The 20,638-nt window shown below is 35.2% G+C and overlaps 1 protein-coding gene across 8 annotated transcripts in view; it reads right to left on the reverse strand.

Moving 5' to 3' along the window:
* The window catches only part of LOC101901307 (myeloid differentiation primary response protein MyD88), a 136,293-nt gene that overhangs the window by 94,476 nt on the left and 21,179 nt on the right, over positions 1-20,638 (reverse strand). For 5 of the 8 annotated variants that reach the window (XM_059127108.1, XM_059127119.1, XM_059127105.1 and 2 more), the window contains one exon: positions 4,451-4,880. In XM_059127108.1, the coding sequence (XP_058983091.1) occupies positions 4,451-4,865 (415 nt within the window). In that variant the 5' untranslated portion in view covers positions 4,866-4,880. The remainder of the gene's footprint in view (positions 1-4,450; positions 4,881-20,638) is intronic. The other 3 variants (XM_059127116.1, XM_059127120.1, XM_059127104.1) reach the window with 1 other exon arrangement.

Here is a 20,638-nt window from a genome sequence, read left to right on the forward strand (position 1 = left end):
ATAATAGCTCTTTAAAAGCAACAGTAATAGGAATGCTGGAATCAGAAGAACAATGGGTGAAATATACTTATTATATCCACGGAGCAACCAAAAAAGAAATGAATCCATATCCCCGGAAAAAATAAGTCAAACAAAAAGGTGCGAACTTTCGGACTCGAGATGGAAAAAACTGTACGGGAAAGTGCACCACAATGGTCAACAGTGACGAGAAGGCGAAACAATACCAAGATAAACCTGATCTTCGAAAAATCGTAGTAAAACCAAAGGGAGAGTCTCTTACAATTCAAGCTGGAAATTGCAGTTATGCAGACATTCTCAGAAAAATGAAAACCTCTATAAAACCAGAAGAAATTGGAGTTGGCATAAATAAAATCCGCAAAAGGAAGGACGGAAACGTGCACATTGAACTGGGAAAAGGGGATGAACATGCTTGAATACGCAATCAAGACATCGCTGGGAGAAGACATCACTGTTCAAAACCAAAAAGAGAAATTCCTCCTGGACATCCGAGATTTAGAGGAAACAACGGAGGACAATGAAATTATCTCAATAATAATGGAAACATCATGCGAAACTAATTCCGAGGGAATAAAGGTTCGTAACATACGAAAATTCTACGGCAGAATAAAACAAGCTCTAGTTGAAGTTCCTGGACACATAGCTGAAAAGGTCCTAAAACTCAGTAAAAACAACGTGGGATTAGTAAAATGCCGAGTCCGAAGAAAGATTTATCCCAAACGATGCTTCAGATGCCTACAACAAGGTCACGTAGGCCGATTCTGTAAAGGAAAGACAGAAGTCAAATAAACGGGATAAGTGGGATAAACGGACACAAATCGAATACATGCACAATGCTACCACGATGTGTTATATGCCTGGAGGCTGGTAAAAGTGACATAAACCATTATATGGGTACAACCATTACCTGTAGATATGTCACTTAAGATACTCCAAATAAACCTGGGCAGAGGGCCCCAAGCTCAGGACCTTATGGTACGGAACGCGGACGAAAAAGATATCGACATAGTTCTTATAAGCAAACAATATGGAAAATGTGAATCAAAGAATTGGTACCAAGATAAACAGGGCAAAGCATCTGTGTACATAAGAAACCCGCTCCTGAATATTACAAAAGTAGAGGAAAGCGAAGAAAGGTTTCGTCGTTCTTCACATGAACGGCTTTCGAATATACAGTTGCTATTTCTCTCCAAATATAGAAATAACGGAATTCCTTAATAAGATAGATAAACTTGTACAACACGTTATGACACACCAGTACTTATTGGAGGCGATTTTAATAGTAAGTCATCGGAGTGGTCGTCAAGAACAACGGACAGAAGAAGAGTAGCTGTTAGTGAGATGATTGCATCGCTGGGACTAATAGTCCTTAACAGAGGGAATACCCCAACCTTCCAACGAGGGGAGGCAAATTCCATTATCGATATTACTCTCGGCTCACTATCAATTGCGAAGAAAATATGCCAGTGGGAGGTCTTAACAGAAGAAACATTAAGCGACCACCAATACATTATGATGACCATAACGCAAAACACTACCCCTGTAAACACCGCCAGGTAAAAGTGGAACACAAAGAAAATGGGCCATGAAAGATGCACACATAAATTATTGGATTTGAAAGCGAGTTATGAAAAAAAAAAACGATATGGAAGACATAAACACTACAGTTAACAACCTAGGTAATATGCTCACTCAAATATGTGACGAATACAAAACTGTTGTACTGGGCAAAAACAAAACACAAGTCTACTGGTGGAACGACGCTAAATTAAGAAAAACGTGCCATAAAACAAAGAGAACGGTTACTAGGAAAAAGGGCGACACGGAAGCAATGGAAATATATAGACATGTCAGACGTAACCTACGGGCAGCTATAAAAGAGTCCAAGAAAAAAGCCTGGGTATATTTATGCGAAGAAGTTCAAAATGACCCATGGGGTCTTCCATACAAGATAGTAATGGAAAGGGTTGGAAACCGAAACTGTATACCAGGAATAAAAAATCCAGAGTGGGCACGAACTATTGTAACCACACTATTCCCAAAAAGTACTATACCACGAGAAAGTATACAACTTGAGGAAGAACAAAACGCACCACGGTTTACCGTGCTTGAAGTACACCAAGCTTGCCAAAAGCTTAAAACAAAGGAAGCACCAGGACCAGACGGAATACCAAACGAGGCAGTCGCACTTCTTGGAAACATGTGGCCTGAACTTCTCTTAGATGTTTTCAACAAATGTCTCGATTCGGGCATTTTTCCAAGTGCATGGGAAAGCAACAACTTGTACTATTCCGAAAAAGCAATTAACCATTGGGCAATCCGTCGTCCTACAGACCACTCTGCATGCTCGACACTTGTGGAAAACTTTTAGAAAAAATATTACTGAATTGGCTAGAAGCAGAAACAAACAGAAGAGGAGGATTCTCTGGCCTGCAGTTTGGCTTTGTTAAAGGAAAGTCTACTGTAGATGCTATAAAGGAAGTGGTGAAACATCAAAAAAATCCATGGATCAAAATCGCTTCTGTGCAGTTATCACACCCTGGATATAAAAAATGCATTCAACTCGGCTGACTGGAACGTAATACGAAAAACGCCAAATTCCTCATTATCTAGTGAAAATGATCGACAGTTATCTAGAAGATAGAATTCTGCTGTTTGATACCATATTAGGAGTCCAAAGCTATAAAATCTCATCAGGCGTACCTCAAGGTTCTATTCTTGGGTCATTTCTCTGGAACCTGATGTACGACGATCTGCTAAACATGAATCTACCGAAAGGTACAAAGCTTATTGGATACGCAGACGATGTGGCACTATTGGTCGATCAACCCACAACACCTCTAATAGAAATAGTTGCGAATGACTACCTCTCGCGAATCTCCAGGTGGCTGACATCGAAAAGATTATCACTCGCTGCTCACAAAACAGAGGCAATTATAATAACTAGGAGACGTGCATTCGTCAATCCTAAGTTAATGGTGGACGGACATGAGGTAACCATAAGCAAAAGTTTGAAATATCTGGGAGTATTTTTGGACTCCAAACTGTCTTCTGAAACCCATGTTAAAGGAATTGCAGAAGAGGCATCAACAGCAAATTGAAAGATCCAGGACAACTGGTTTAAAAGATTGATAATAACGGTTGCTTATGCACAAATGTTGTACGCAGCTCCTATTATTAGTGATGCCATTGCGAACAGTAAAAAGTTAACTAATATGATTGTTAAGTACACCGTGTATGTCTACTACGAGTTACATCCGCATACCAAACAGTGTCCACCCCAGCACTGTCGGTATTATCTGGCATACCACCAATAATCCAACAATTTGAGGAGAGGAAATATGTTTACGACCGTCGGAAATGTCTGCATGCATTCATAGTAGCCAAGAGCTGCAGCAAATAAAGATGGAAGCTAGACGCATGTTAAGCCAAAAATGGCAAAAAAACTGGGAAAACTGCCCAAAAGGAAGACATACATTCGAATTAACCCCATTTATAGAAACGTGGACAAAACGAAACCACGGAGAACTTAATTTCTTCCTGTCCCAAATATTTAGCGGACATGGAAATTTTGTCACATACTTACATAGGTTTCATATTAAAGAAATCCAATTTGTACGACTTGTGGACTATATGAGGACACCGTAGAACACACAGTCTTCAGATGTGAGTACAATGAAAGCAAACGGCTTGCACATAGAATATATGTTAACAATAATAGCTCTTTAAAAGCAACAGTAATAGGAATGGTGGAATCAGAAGAACGATGGGTGAAATATACTCATTATATCCAAGATATAATGACGGCGAAAAGTCTTCACGAGAGAAGAGAACGAGCGAACCCCTAATCATAGTATGAAAATGTGGATGGGGGAGTAGATAAAATATGAAGGCATAGACCAGTCAATGAACTGTACCCCGAAGTAATGCGAAAGCGGTCCCGGGGTATTGGTTCATGTGTAGGACCACTATTGGTAGCATTTCTATAAAAAAAAGAAAACGCATAATGACCTACAGTTAAATATAAAGTACGTACATGAAGTTAGTACTAACAATATTAATCGATTGAATATACTGAACATGAGACTCAACAACTCTATCGGAATAAACCTCGTACGTATATGTGTCATAGTTATATCTATCGGATGGATTTGGTTCCAACAGACCAAAAAGTTGAACTTCCCTAAAATACAACTCTAGACAACTATCTACGATTCTGTAGCCTGCGGGACGCAGATATTTAAGGAGGGTGGAGTTAGCGACACCTCTTAAAACAACCATTTCCATTCCCACGAATAAGAGCTACTGTAGTCCACTTAACTATCCAAATTATAAGTTAGATTAATCCTAAACACGCTTGCTTGAAATGAGACTACCTTAGCAACTGTATTATGTCATTAATTTAAATTTATGTAATTTAGATCATACTTACACAAGTTTTCATATATGTCATCGCAGACATCCCAGCGGTCAATTATGCCTAGGAACTTCTCTAAATTTGCAAATGTTGCAGTGTTTGGGTTGTTTTTACACCAAAGCTGAATAACCTTGTTCATTGGATCATCACCAGTATTGCTGTTTTCATCACACAATGTTTTTTGTTTTGCCAATAATGCTAGACCACGCCAATCACGTTCATAGCCTTCTTCTGATCGCAATATTTTTTTTGAATTCATTAGATGGGACAATTTCTTCATCGAGCCCTTGCTTAGTTCAGATAATGGGACATCCTGAAATGTAATTCCTCCACTTGGCGAGGAAGGTGATTCTATAGAACTTGCACTGCTATTGATGCTCATATTACTGCGATGAATATTCGAAATTGATAACGTTAAGTTCATCACCATTTTAAAGGTCGTCTACTAAAAGTAAAGCAAAATATTTTTAAAAATTAAATAAACAATTTTATAAAAAGTTGCAAGATGTAAAAAGTGAGAGTATTTCTCATATCTTGGCTAATTAATTGATAATAACTATTTAATTAATATTTAAAACTGGGTCACACAGTCCTAGTTACCGGTCACTTTAATGCTTATTTTTAAGAAGATTATAATCTTCAAATAAGTTTGAAGTGTCTAAATAATATATATTGCAATTTTATGCCTCCCCGCTTGTAAACCCCTTATACTTAAGTTGCATTCAATCTATCGAACTGCCTGCTTTCAAGGCTTAAATTATTTATGCTTTTCTTGTTTAGTAGGTTATGGCTAAAGCCTTTTTGGATGAATACCTGCATCACACCATCTAAATCCAATAAAGTTCCCTACTTAGTACATATTTTCTGTAGTTTGTGAATTTGTAACGTTTAGAAGTCATGCTGCAATGTGTTTAGGGTTTTCAAGTAAATTGCTCGCACCACAGCGAAGACTTCTGTATAAATTTTTAGACTCTAAAAAAATAACATCAATTAGAAAATCACATGTTTGTTTTTATGAAACTCAATATAAAGTAACGGTGCATGACATTCCATTTATTAAAACCTTTAAATAGACAGTTTCATATTGACCCATTAAGACAGTAATGCATATACTCGCAATAAACTAAGTCGTAATGTAAATAGTTTAGGTTTTAACATATATTTATATACGATATAAAACGTTTTCATTTATATTTATAATTGATTTTTTGAGTTTATGTTAATATAATATTTATTTATTTAATTTCATAAAATAAAAATTTAATTATATATTTGCAAGTTTATTAATTCTACGTGATTATGGTTCGGACATGAACATTTGTCAAATTTAAAGTTTATAATTTTTTTATATTTTAATAATTGCAATTGTAAAAAGCGTTAGACTATATTGTCGTTTCAAAATGTTAACATAAATTAAAAAAAATTAAAGAAAAGAAAAAAATGGCATGTTTTTACATTTTTATTACCAAATGTGTGGAAACAGAAAATTGTTCACAAGTCTGCCAAGAAGAAAATATCAGCCAAAAACATATTTATAATTTCTATACTCTCACAATCTACAGCGCAGGTTCAAGACCTGCTTCGAAGAAAAATGGCAACAAAATTGACAAAGTACTACTTTAGTAGTATTTTGCAGTATTCCTTTTTTGGCATTATGCAAAACATACTTTTTTTTATTATACCTCCACCTTTGTCATTCCGTTTGTAACATCCCTAAGTATTAGTTGTATACCCCATAAAGTATATATATTTATAATCAGCATAAAATTCTAAGTCGACCTAACGATGTCCTTCTGTCTGTCCGTCTGTCTGTTAAAATCATAATACAACCCACATTATTTGATGTAGAGCGTCAAAATGTAGCAGAACAATTTGTATTGCGTTTAGAATGATTGGTCCACGTTTTGATATAGCCGCCATATAACGGTACCGCCAGATATTCGGTCCAAAAAGTGCTATTTGGCTAGAATCCATTAGCGCAGGTGGCGAAACATTGTAAATATATATGCCCACGTTTTTGTATAGCACCCATATAACGGTACCTCCCGATATTCCGGATTTGATGGTTTTTGTCACATTTTTTTCGGATTTGCATAAATATTAGTATTTGTTGGTCATAATGGGTCATAGCTGCAGTGGCGAAACATTGTATGTATAGGTCCACGTTGTGGTATAGCTCCCATATAACGGTACCTTGATGATTCGGTATTTTGATGATTTTGCCACATTTCTTCGTAGATTTATCTAAAAATTGGTATTTGTGTGCTAATAGGTTATAGCTTCGTTGCCAAAACATTGTATGCATAGCTTCACGTTCTTGTATAGCCTCATATAGCGGTTCCCTCCGATATTCGATATTTTGCTCATTTTTGCCACATTTTCCCACGAATATGTCTAAAAATTGATATTTGTGGGTCATAATGGGTTCTAATGTTTCCTTTGCCCTAAGACGGCCCGGCCGAACTTAATGTTTTTTTACTTGTTTATTTTCAATTTGTACAGTACAGTGTCACGAATAATTTTCATCACTAATACCGCTTTGTACTCATCACAAAACACAAAAACAGTATTAATTTCTCAGAAATAACATATTTTGATCACAATAACATATTTTGAAATTCTCTTTCGCTTCCAATTGCTTATTATTTGTTAACAGCAATGTAAGAAAAATAATAGACAAAATAAATTACGGTTAAAAGCGGTGATGCTAAAATTTACAGCGATCAAAATGTTTCTCTATAGGAAACAAAACTCGATTACGAATGCGGTGATTTGGCCCCTGAGTTAGCGCCACAGTCACGAAATTGAGGAATTAAAATCGTAAATATATACACATAAACAACACTTTTTATAATTCTTCAACTTTTTTTACTTATGCTTAAACCGGTCCGTTCGCGGAAGCATAGCTGGATACTACCGGACGAGTCCACAGGTTGCGGATAGTGGAACGCCCAATAGATATATTGGGCAGCTGCGAATTAAATAAGCAGTCGCGGACAGCTCAGCGGTACCAGAGGAGAGTCAAAATCAGGAGGGATCTTCAAGCCTTCATCGACAGGACGCCATCGACGTAGGTGCTGGTAGCAACCCTACCACTCGCGAAGGCGCCGACTCGAAAGAGGCGAAAGCAAAAAGGGGTTACAAAAGGTCGGTAAAGTTCTGTAAGAAATTTATTGGCCGGGACCCCACACAGATTACGGAAAGAGAGAGAATCCTGATCGAGACGAACCTGAGGGTAGTTAAAAAGTTCAAAAAGAACCACCCGCAACTACCGGCTGTTCTCTTGATCAGGTTGCTCTAGCTCTCCTACCATCTGGTATCAATGAGAGTAGAAGACCCAGGTCAGCAAACTCATAACCGACAATACGACTACTCCGGTAACCGTTCCTACGGTGGAGGTGGATGCTGACCCCGTTGAGTCAAATCCTTCTGCCAAGAAGCGATGACTGCAATCTCGGCAGTTCCAAAGGAAACTAACAGCTTTTCGCGCTCAGCGTTGAAGAGAGGTCGGTCTATGGAGGAACCACATCCTGAGGCCAAGAAGACATCTACGGCTCAGACCTCACAGCCGACTCAAATAACTCCCATTCGGTCGGTCAGCAAGCCGATTGTGACCAAAACTACTCCGCTAGCCCTACAAGCTCAAAGCCTGTTAGGAGCCACAAGGAAGCGGTCAAGACACAATCGGCAAGCCAAACAGGACGAAAGAGGAAGCATTCCCAAACCATATTCCCAGACAATCTTTGAGTAGCTGTCATCGATAAGGCTGAACCGGAAGGTAAAATCAACGAGAGTGGATGGCTACTAATCGAAAAACGTCTGAAGGAACTGGTCTTTCTGGGTGATGGGGATGTGCAAACGAGTTGCATTTCGGAACCGGTTGGATGCGTTTCCGACTAGCAGCGTCCTCATCTTCATATATATTTACCTACCGTACAAGCAACCCGACCTCCCGGCCACGAAGTAGAGAAGCTGCTCACAGATCTGGACGGCAAAGGGCATCTCATCATAGGCTGCAATGGCAACGCCCACCACTTTCAAAGGGGCAGCAACGACACTAATTCCAAATATGTAATAGGTGCAATGATGCAACATTTAAAATTAAAGATAGAGAGGAAGTCATCGACCTCACCCTAACTAATAAGGATGAATCTCTTATACAGGACCGTTTTGGTGATCAGAACATTTAGCCAAGACTTAGGGTCCCCAACTTCTCATAAATTGGATTGATACAATGCTTAGTAGCAGAATTATCAACTCAAGCATTGGGGAAATATCTGTCAGGAAATCGGTCACCAGGGGCAAGCCGCAAGGCGAAGTTCAATCACCATTGCTCTGGCTTTTGGTTATCAACCACATACTCATAGATCTGTGGAAAATTGGGACAAAGGTATTCGCTTATGCTGATTGTCCTGTTTGTTGCTGGGAAATTCCTGCAAACTATCTCTGATCTGATCCAGGGAGCTCTAGTCACCTTATCAAGATGGGCTCGTCCCAATGGACAAGGCGTGAACCCATCAAAAACAGAGCTCGTCCTCTTTACGAGGAAACGTAAATGTCCTTTTGTACCAACGACGCTCGGCACAATCCTCGACCGCCAAATAAGATGGAAGAGGAACACCGAGGAGCGAGCAAAGAGAGGCATAATTGCACTTTATTCTTGCAAGAAGTCCACAGATAAAGGCTTATGAGTCAATTGTTCGCCCATCTTAACCTATGGAGCTCTATTCTGGTGGCATTCCTTGAAAAAATCATCCTATTAACATCACATTGATAAAGTTCAACGACACGCATCCCTACTAATAACGGATGCATTCAAGAGCACACCTCAAACTGCACTGGACACCCTACTGTGCTTGGGCCCACTAAGCATACACGTAGAGGAACAGGCGATTAGGTGTGCACTTTGACTCTAAGAACTAAACCAATGGCGCAGTCAATCCTTTGGATATTCTGCGATCTTAGGGCGTGTAAGGAATGTGTAAGAAGCCAACACCAATGATCAGTAGAGGAACAGGCGATTAGGTGTGCACTTTGACTCTAAGAACTAAACCAATGGCGCAGTCAATCCTTTGGATATTCTGCGATCTTAGGGCGTGTAAGGAATGTGTAAGAAGCCAACACCAATGATCATATTTCACCACGGTTGTGCTTTGACCCACCTGACATCCACATACCTGATAGGGACACCTGACGGTTCAAAGTCATTGTCTAAACCTGTCTTAAAACTTGAGGTGGGTATCATCACAGTTCACTGCAAGGTGAGGACATTTACCTCGAAATGAGACAGCGATGATATTAATTACTGTAGAATCTGCTCTGCCAGCACTTATTAACGTGAGACACAGGTTGGTGGGGGAACATGTGTCATATGAATTACCTTCGTTCTCTAACACTGACCCCACAGTTATTCTTTAAGACAGAAGATTTGAGTGGCTAAAAACCACACGGCAAGATCTTTAGCCGTGAATCACACTCATAACTTTATATATAAAATCAATGACACTTTCCTTTTTTCAACTATTCTTTCTTTCCTCAAATTTCTTATTAGGATGAACGCAAGGGACCATCAGGGTCTCCGAGTGGAGCGGTTACCAAAAGGCAACCGCGCGTCCTTTAACCAAACCTTACCTTTATTTACACATTTTATTTATGTACACACTATTGTTTTCTATATTTATAAGAGGAAAAATTTTGTATGTTGATTTGCTTGTAATTAATGGACTCGAAAAATATTCCAAGTAATCTGCCACATCGCCTGAAAGTAACATAGGCTATATAATTTTTTTCAAAATTCACTTGGAACTGGAGATATGGCATCAGATTTGGAGGTACCTGCACATATCTATTAATCGATTGCAGATATAGTCATATTTGGAATGCATAGTGCACAGAGTCCTGCAGCGATGTGTCATTAAATTTATTGACTCCTTGAAAATTATAAAATTAAATAAATAATTAATGTAAAGCAGTACTATTTGTGTCTTTTTGTTGCCGAAATTAAAGCTTGTGCCTTGGTCCTCGGACGTTATTGGAGTCGTGTCTTTTGGACCCTTATCCGTTAAGATAAATGAGCGAGCGCTGTTTGCAGGATCAAAGGATCAAAGGCTGTTTTTGTACTGACTGTTTACCAATTGAGTGGCATTGTGGGTTCCAGTGCTTGTGTGCTTTTGTTTACAAACAATTGCATTTTGACTTGGAGAAGTTGCTATGTATGCTTTGTTTCTGTGTTTGCGGTGCGAAATATATTCTCTTCGTGTTTGTTGTCTTTGACTGTTGAAATATCTGTGTCTTTGGCAATGCCAGCTGCGATAAGAACATATACGTGCCCTACCTGTGCAGTTGTTGTGAAGGGCAACCAGAACAGTATTGGATGCGGTATTTGTGGATTGTTTTTCCACATAAAATGTGTCGAGGGAGCAACACAGTTTTTTGTACAAGTAAGGAAAGACAATGATGTTTTTGATTAAGTGTCCTACATGTATTAAGAAGAGCACTGATGATAGGGCTGGTGCTTCTGCTGCAACCAACGAATGTACAGAGAATGCTATGATTATTAGTGGTTTGCCTGATGGGATGAAACAGTGAAGAGAACCTGTGATAAGAATAACAACATTGTGTGGTGTTGATGTACAACCTGGTGACGTCAATCACTCTTGTTATATCTCTAAAGGTAAATCTGTCCTTGTGAAGTTCAATTCTGTGCTTGTTAGAGACAAACTTATGTTACCAAAAGCGCCGAAATTCACTATTGCTTAGTGATATTACTGTTGTAGGTGTGGGAAGTAGAGTGTACCTAAATGATCACCATAACCGTACAGCCTCTAAATTAATGTACCTTTGCCGAAAGCTTTGGAGAAACAATAAGATCAGAAGATTTAAGCTTAAAAGTGAGGACAACCCTAAGGCATTGGGTTTACTCCAAGATGGAAGGGTGGATAAACTTGATACTCCCCGGTGTATCAGTATGTTAAATGGTGATGGTGTTTCTACTGTGAATAATAAATTTGTTGGAGATGCTGATGTTGCTGTTTCTGTTTCACAGCGGAATGTTGATGTGCCGTTGTAAGTGGAGCTTGTTGAGTAGTTTAGTGTATTGTATATATTATTTATTTGATATTTATATTTTCTTGGCATTTTTTCAATTTTTTTATTTTTTATTTATTCTTGTTTATCGTTTGCTCATAATGAGTTTTTCAACTAATTTAGCTGAAGTTTTTAGTGATAATAGTTTTTTGTTTTTGTAATTAAGTAAGAATTCATTTAAAATTCATGAACTAAGAAACATTTTAGAGGGGGAAAATCTTAATATTTCTAATAGGAGTGATATATCTGATAGCAGAGGAGGTGGTATTGTTTTGTATGTTGCACAGGACATGTGCCATAAACTTGTGTGTAGGGGGAGTTCTCATGGTGTTGTTGAATATGTTTTTTGTTAGGTTGTTGTTAATAATAGTGCTTTTTTAATTGGTGTTGTTTATTTGCCTCATGGGGATATAATAGCTTTGGAAGATGAAATTTCTGACCTTGTGGTAAGATATTCTAATGTTATCATTATGGGGGACTTTAACAATAATATGTATGATCTGACCCGAAGTGTATTGGTGCGAGATGTTTGTAATCGTTTAAATTTGTCTGTTGTCCATAACTCAATGCCAACACATATTGACGTTGCGCACAATCAACTTCTTTGTTGGATTATTTTTTGTGTCGCGTTTGAGTCTGTTAGCATGTTCAAATCAATTCTTTTGTATATCGTATCACTCGTTTATATTTTTGTCTCTCAATATACCTCATTGTCGTAGCCGTTTGTATTATGAATATGCGGACTACAGTTCTGTTGACCCAGCAGTGATTTCGGATGTTTTGTCTTTATGCAACTTTGAAGATGTGTTTGCAGCTGTGACAGATGTTGATTCACAGGTCAATATTCTGAAATGTGGTCTTCAATGTTTGCATACAGTTGTTCCAATTAGAAGAAGATTTTATAAGAGCGCCAATAGTGATTGGTTTAAATCTTCTGACATCCGATATCATGCTTCCCTTAGAGACTCCGCATATAAGGCATATCTTCATAATAGGAGTTTAGATAATTGGATGATTTTTTGCCGTTGTAGGAACCGTGCAAAGAAAATTATAAGAAAATTGAAATTTATTGCTCATAAGCAATTGTTTGCAAATAAAACCACAAAAGAAATGTGATCAATATTAAATAAAAATGGGTTGTGTGATGTGGAATGTGAAGTTGAAAATGTGGATGTTTAGACCTTGAATTCATGTTTTGTCTCTAATCACTCCGTGGATGTCTTCGATATTTCTTCTGTTCCGGGGAAGACTTATGATGGCTTTTCGTTTCGTGCTATTAATTACAAAGAAATTGTTTGTGCCTTTAATAAAATTAAGTCAAAGGCAGTAGGCTATGATGGCTTCAGACTTAAATTTCTTAAACTTGTGTTTCCTTTTGTGTATCCTTTTGTACTTCATGTTGTCAATACTATGTTGACAGTGTCTGCATTTCCTGAGGTCTGGAAAGTTGCTAAAATAGTGTCTATTCATAAAGGTGGTTATTCTGATGAGTACAGACCCATATCAATAATGTAGATTCTTTCTAAAATGGTTGAATATATCTTGAAAGATCAAATGCTTGAATATATAAATGAGCATTCACTATTACACCCAAGTCAGCATGGATTCAGAAGTAATGGTAGTATAACATCTCTTCTGGTTGGATTGACAGATTACATTCGAAATTGTGTAAGTGCTGGTGATTGTTGTGTTTTATTACCACTTGATTTGGAAAAGGCATTTGGCAGGATAAACCATACCAATTTAATCAGTAAGCTACATCGTTTTTTCAATTTCACGTCCTCGGCTTGCAAGTTATTGTTTTCTTACTTGTTTGGGAGAAAACAGTATGTATGTTGTAAAAATGTTGTTTCCAGTCTTCTTCCAGTGTGTGGTGGTGTACCACAAGGGTCTGTTCTTGGACCTCTATTGTTCGTCAGGTATGTTAATGATTTGCTGAGTTGTTTTAATGGTAGAAATTGTATTTCATTTGCATTTGCTGATGACATTCAAACTTTGTTTAAAGGAGAATATGTGTTTATGGATGTGTTGCAGTCATCAATTGATTTTAATGTTAATAAGTTGGTTACTTGGTTGTCCTGTAATGGCCTCTCAATAAATACTCAAAAAATTAATGTAATATTTTTGGGGAACATGCCAGAGGATTCAATAAACGTTTCCATTTATAGAACGCCTATAAATATTGTAAGCTCGATGAAATGTCTTGGTTTGTTTCTTGATTCTGGTTTGGTATTTGATGTGCATGTGAATTCTTTAGTGTCCAAAGTAAATTTTATTTTAAAAACGTTGAATCGTTTGGATATAGTTTTGCCAAAAAAAAAAATTAGAATTCAGTTGGTCATGCCTTAATTCTGCCTCACTTTTTATATTGTATTGAGATTTTTGGGGGTAGTTGTGGTTTTGTTTTTCGTAAATTGAAATTATTGTTTCATAGGGTTATGCGATATATTTTTTGTGTTAAACGTGGCGATCATATATCTGCTTCTGTGAAAGAGTTCCTTGGTTGTTCATTTGATTGTTTTGTGAATTTAAGGTCAATGTTGTTCTTCTACAAACACTTTAGATTGCAGACACCTTCTTCTCTTTTGGATCTGTTTAAGTTTTCTAGATATGTAAGGAACCCGCAAATTCTTATACCACGATTGACTCCTCAGTTGGAAAAATTTTTCTACGTAAGAATTGCTCGTATTTTCAACAATTTGCCACCAAATCTTAAGATATTTATTTCTTTTCTAAAATGTTATAAGCGTAAATTATACGATCACTTCAATCAAAATATTGTTTAATAATGGTTTTTGTCTTGTTTTTGTTTTTGTATTTCTCTTGCATAGCTGATTCATCTTATTATTTAATCAATTGTTATTTTTTTTATTTTTGTTAATTTGTTTTTATGTTAATAATAACTTTAATTATGATCTTAAAGATTAAGAATATTATAAATAATTTTAGAGTAGTCATGTATAGAAGAGCTAGGTAATTGTGTTAATTGAATATAAATAAAAAAAAATTTCCAAATTATATTGAAATCGGTTCAGATTGGGAATTAGCTCCCATATTTTCAGCCGATTTCATGTATTTGACGCATTACACACGCTGTGTACACACACATTTCAATTTGGAATGTGTGATGGATTTCGTCCAAAAAAATATGTTTGCAAAATTTTATTGAAATCGTCGTATTAAACGTGGCGATCATATATCTCCTTCTGTGAAAGAGTTCCTTGGTTGTTCATTTGATTGTTTTGTGAATTTAAGGTCAATGTTGTTCTTCTACAAACACTTTAGATCGCAGACACCTTCTTCTCTTTTGGATCTGTTTAAGTTTTCTAGATATGTAAGGAACCCGCAAATTCTTATACCACGCTTGACTCCTCTGTCGGAAAAATCCTTCTACGTAAGAATTGCTCGTATTTTCATCAATCTGCCACCAAATCTTAAGATATTTAATTCTTATTATTGTTTAATAATGGTTTTTGTCTTGTGTTTGTTTTTGTATTTCTCTTGCATAGCTGTTTCATCTTATTATTTAATCAATTGTTATTTTTTTTTATTTTTGTTAATTTGTTTTTATGTTAATAATAATTTTAATTAAGATCTTTAAGATTAAGAATATTATAAATAATTTTAGAGTAGTCATGTATAGAAGATCTAGGTAATTGTGTTAATTGAATATAAATAATAAAAAATAAAATAAAATTACCAAATTATATTGAAATCTTAAGATCTTTAAGATTAAGAATATTATAAATAATTTTAGAGTAGTCATGTATAGAAGAGCTAGGTAATTGTGTTAATTGAATATAAATAAAAAATAAAATAAAATTTCCAAATTATATTGAAATCGGTTCAGATTGGGACTTAGCTCCCATATTTTCAGCCGATTTCATGTATTTGACGCATTACACACGCTGTGTATGCACACATTTCAATTTGGAATGTGTGATGGATTTCGTTCAAAAAAAAATATGTTTGCCAAATTATATTGAAATCGGTTCAGATTTGGAATTAGTTCCCATATACATATTTGTCCGATTTCATGTATTTGATGCACCAAACACGCTATGTATCTCTAATTTCAATGAAATTTGAAATGTGTAACGGAATTTAAAGCGAACATACATTTTACAAATTATATTGATATCGGCTCAAATTTGGATATAGCTCCCATACATATTTTCGACCGATTTCGTTTATTTGATGCACCAAACACGATATATATGTTCTATTTTAATGAAATTTGGAATGAGTGCCGGGATTTGGTCAGAAAATAAATTTGCCAAATTATATTGAAACTGTTCAGATTTGGATATAGGTCCCATATATATTTTCGACCGATTTCGTTTATTTGATACACCAAACACGATATGTTTGTTCGATATAAATAAATTTGGAATGTGTGACGGGATTTGATCAGAAAATGTTCCTGCTTTTCTCATGGTCAGCTGTTCCTGGCATGTTCACCCGTTGGTTGACGAGCTATTTGTTTGTTTACGCATTAAAGTATTAAGATAATTACTTTTTTATAAAATTTTGAATGCATACAAAATCAAAAGGGGTAGCGAGGGGCAACGGGTTCAGCTAGTATATTATAAATGATATATGTAAGATTATAAATATACCAGAACTATATTGAATAATTGCTATACAAATGTAACTGTACATATGAATTTAAAAATGGATAGGTACTAATACAGGAAAATATTTTACTCAATTAAGTACCTTAAATATGGGTTCAATTCCGGATCGAAGAATTTTTTTCTTATTTTTATACATGTAAAAAAATACATATTTTCATAATTGTAATATTTCCATATCAAAAAATTTTCTTAAAAAACTAAATCATTATCTTCAATAATAACAGCCTGGTACATATACAATTTCAAACCAGTAAAGAAAGTCCTAAGTCCTAAGTCCTTATGATACCCTACACCACTTTGCTAATTTAGTAGAGCTCCACACACATACACGCTATGATTGTAATTATAATTTAAAGTTCAAAGGACTAAATATGCCGAAGCATTTGTATCTTTTAAATTCGGACTTGTATTACCCATTAGGTGCAAAATTTAATAAGATATATATGGGAACTATATCCAAATCTGAAACGATCTCGATAAAATTTGGCAAAGATATTTCTGAGCTGTATTTGATATATTTCCCTGAACATCGTTGTTACGTAGTGCATATTACGGCTGTGGGTAACAAATACTAAGAATCGGATGAACAATATATATGGGAGCTATAGCTATATCTGAACCGATCTTCACCAAATTTTACATACTAGCTTCTAGACTCTAGGTCGTAAGTGCCAAATTTCATCCCTTTTGGCCAAACGTTTGGTGCAAAATAAAATGTAAATCGTATGAAGTTAAACATGGGAGCTTTATCCAAATCTGAACCGATCTCGATAAAATTTAGCAAAGGTATTTATGAGCTGCATTTGATATATTTCCCCTAATATTGTTGTTACAGAATGCATATTACGGCTGCAGAGGACAAAAATAACAAATCGGATGAACAATATATATGGGAGCTATAGCTCTATCTGAACCTATTTCGATCAAATTTGGCATACTTATGTTCAGGTAATTTGGTTGTATGTGCAAAATTCCATACTATTCGGGCTGATATTACACGTTTGGTGCACAATAAAAGGCAAATCCGACGAAGATATATATGGGAGCTATATCTAAATTTTAACCGATTATCTCCAATTTCAATAGGGTTCGTCCTTGGGCCGGACAAATGTTGTTTGGAAAATTTCATCTCAATCGGATAATAACTGCGATCTTCATTTTGTTCACAAGAATACATGGACAGACGGGAGGACAGACGGGAGGACAGACGTACAGATGGACTGACATGCATAAATCAACTCACAAAGTGATTATAGGGAGATTCTCAAAAGTAACTATGGGTCTATCTCGCTTCCTTCTCCATGTTACAAACAAATGCACAAAGACATAATACCCTTACCACTATGTGGTGAAGGGTATAAAAAATGGAACACATTCAAAATGGTTGAAAATGGGAAATTGGTTTGACATGGACTTTTTATATTTTGGAAGTCCTTTTCACTGGGTGGTATTACCTTATCGGCAGTTTTCGCACAGTGGGTCTCACTGTAAAAATTTAAATGTTAAAAAACTCGAAAAATTTTCGATATCGCAAATTTATTTGGAATATGACTTTTTATATTTTAGAAGCCACTAGGGAGACCTTTCATTGGGTGGTATTACATAATACCCAGGCATCGTAGTTTCTTTATTTTGGAAGTCACTAGGCTGACCTTTCATTGGGTGGTATTACCTTATCCCCAGGTATTCTAATTTTCGAACAATTTCCAATACGGTTAACTTATTAACAGAGCTCTGTTAATAACATTACAAATTAACTCTCTTATAAAATACAATTCATCTTCGCGCACATAAGGTTAAAAAATTTGCATTTGAAAAATAATCGAAAGATTTTTTTTGAAGAAGGACTTGAACAGGAAAATGTTTTACTTAAGTACCTTGCATATCTACACTTAATTTTTATTAAAAAAAAAATAAATAAATTATCATATTTACTTTTTTCGTAAGCACTAAATAACTGAATTATTAACAATTTCCTTTTAATTGAATTGTTTAACACAATTTGAATGAAAAAAAATGTTAAAATTGAAATTTATTGTCATTTTTGGTAAAATAAGTTATTAGATGATGAGATATTATTAGAATTTAATGATATAATGAGCAATGGTTCTTATTAAATTTAGGAACGGCAAAACCATTATTTTTAGAATCGATAATTGGGTAATTTTATTAAAATAAATATAAAACACCAAAGCAATCACATATTTAAAAGTTAGAAAATGCGTTTGATATAAATCGAAAGAGTTTCGTCGAAGCAGGTCTCAAACCTGAATTGCAGAGTGCGAGAAAATGGAAATTATAAAAATATTTTTGGCTAATATTTTCTTCTTGGCAGACTTGTGAAAAATTATATATTTCCATACCTATACATATGACAAGAAAAATATAAAGACATGCCTACAAAGTGAGAGTTTCTCCATACTTTTGATATTTTGTGGAAACTTTTTTACTTTTTGTTAACTTTTTTCAAACGACAAAACAGTCCAACGTTTTTAACAATTTCTATTATCAAAATATACTCAAAACTTGTTCTCTGATGATTTATAAAAAATAATAAACTTTAAATTTGAGAAATCCTCAAGTCCGAACTATAATCATGTAAATTAATAAACCTGTAAATAATTTATGAAATTAAAATAAATGTTATGAGACTCCCAAAGTCAACAATAATATAAATTAAAACGTTGTATGTCGTATATAAATATATGTTAATACCTTGACTATTTACACTACGACTTAGTACTTCCTTGGAGTACATGCATTTTGTCCTAATGCGTTAATATGTATTACTGACTATTTAAAGGGTTTAATAAATGGAATGCCACGCACCGTCACTTTATTTTGAGTTTCATAAAAACAAAATAGTGATTTCCTGTTCATTGATGTTGTTTGTAGAGTTTACAAATTTTAACATAAATCTTCGCAGTGGTGCGATGACCGTATTGATTAACATCTCCTACGTACTCTGCACTGCGGGTTCAACACCGGATCGACGATTTTTTTCATATTTTTATACATGAAATTATTATAAACAATTCATACACAATTGTTCTAAATTGTAATATTTCCATTTTAAAATGTTTCCTTAAAGAAACTAAATCATTATATTCAACAATAACAGTCTTATACATACACACTTTCAAAAAGTCGAACATTTTTCGATATGGGAAATTTGTTTTGAGTATCGACTTTTTACATTTTGATAGCCCGTTGGGTGGTGTTAACTTATCCCCAGGAAACGTAGTTTTGATATTTTGGAAGACCTAAGGAGACCTTTTATTTGGTGGTATTACCTTATCACCAGGTATCCTTTTGGTTTTCGAATAATGAACAATAATATTGAATTTACTTAGACGGGGTTGCTGATGGCAATTGAATTTTTCGTTAATCGTATTTTTTTATGATTTTTGTTAAAAAAAGTTAGTACAAAATTTTAAAAGTACTTATTTTTATCTTAACTTGTAACAGAGTTCTGTTAATAACATTACAATTTAATTATTTTGGATGTCGCAACTATTTTGTTATTGCAAAATAGTTAGGCTTAATCACAACTTGGCTCAAGGCTTAATCATCACTTGAGTCTCATTGTGTCAAATAAACTTCTTAAAAAGGCAACAATTGTTTTTGTTTATTTAAAATGTTTACGAAAAATTATTATATTGGGAAACCCCACAAAACTTGAATGGCATTTTTTGGGGGTTTCTCCTCAATATTGAATCCAAGAGAGTAGGACAATATTATTTTATCTCAAAATTATACATTTTGTTTTCCCGTTAAGTGAAAAATATGCATTTCTATTGTCTCCAAGTTTAAAATAAATTCAAATTATTTTCTTTTTTATTCAAAACAATGCACACACATATACAAACTGTGTATATGTTTTGACAGAATAGGGTCACCAAAAGAAAAAAAATGTTTTTAGGGGATAGCTTTGTTCTACCTTCAGTAATTGTGCCATGGTTACGGCCCTTTGAAATTTGAAAGAATATGCATTCTCTCGTTCGTGCTGAAGAACCCTCACAGGCAAAAATGTTAACTAAAAGATTAAAACATGATTTCTTTGCGCAATATTACACAAAGATTAGCCAAGCTAAGATAGTCCAAGCTAATATAAGCATCTTTTTATATTAAGTTATTTCTTCATATCTCTTTATTTATACCATGGATCGAAAACGCTCGTCATGTTATGCCTGTTTGATCAAACGCATATATGCTCGATGTCTCATAAGATGGCCCAGACTAAAGCCCGTCGTCATAACATGCAACGATCAATAAATGAAGATGTTGGACTGTGTCATACAAATGTGTTCCGTCAAAAAATAAAAACAAGGAAGCAATTATCAACAAAAAAAAGGACAAAGAAACCAACGGCACCTGTTTTTTTACGATTGCGCTATGTGTCATTAGTAAAAAGTAAATGCCTAGACATATTTTCTTAATAAAAACGGTTAGTTTTTTTAATTATGATTATTAAAGCAAT

Source organism: Musca domestica, unplaced genomic scaffold, assembly GCF_030504385.1.
Source record: "Musca domestica strain aabys unplaced genomic scaffold, Musca_domestica.polishedcontigs.V.1.1 10, whole genome shotgun sequence".
Classification (NCBI taxonomy): domain Eukaryota; kingdom Metazoa; phylum Arthropoda; class Insecta; order Diptera; family Muscidae; genus Musca; species Musca domestica.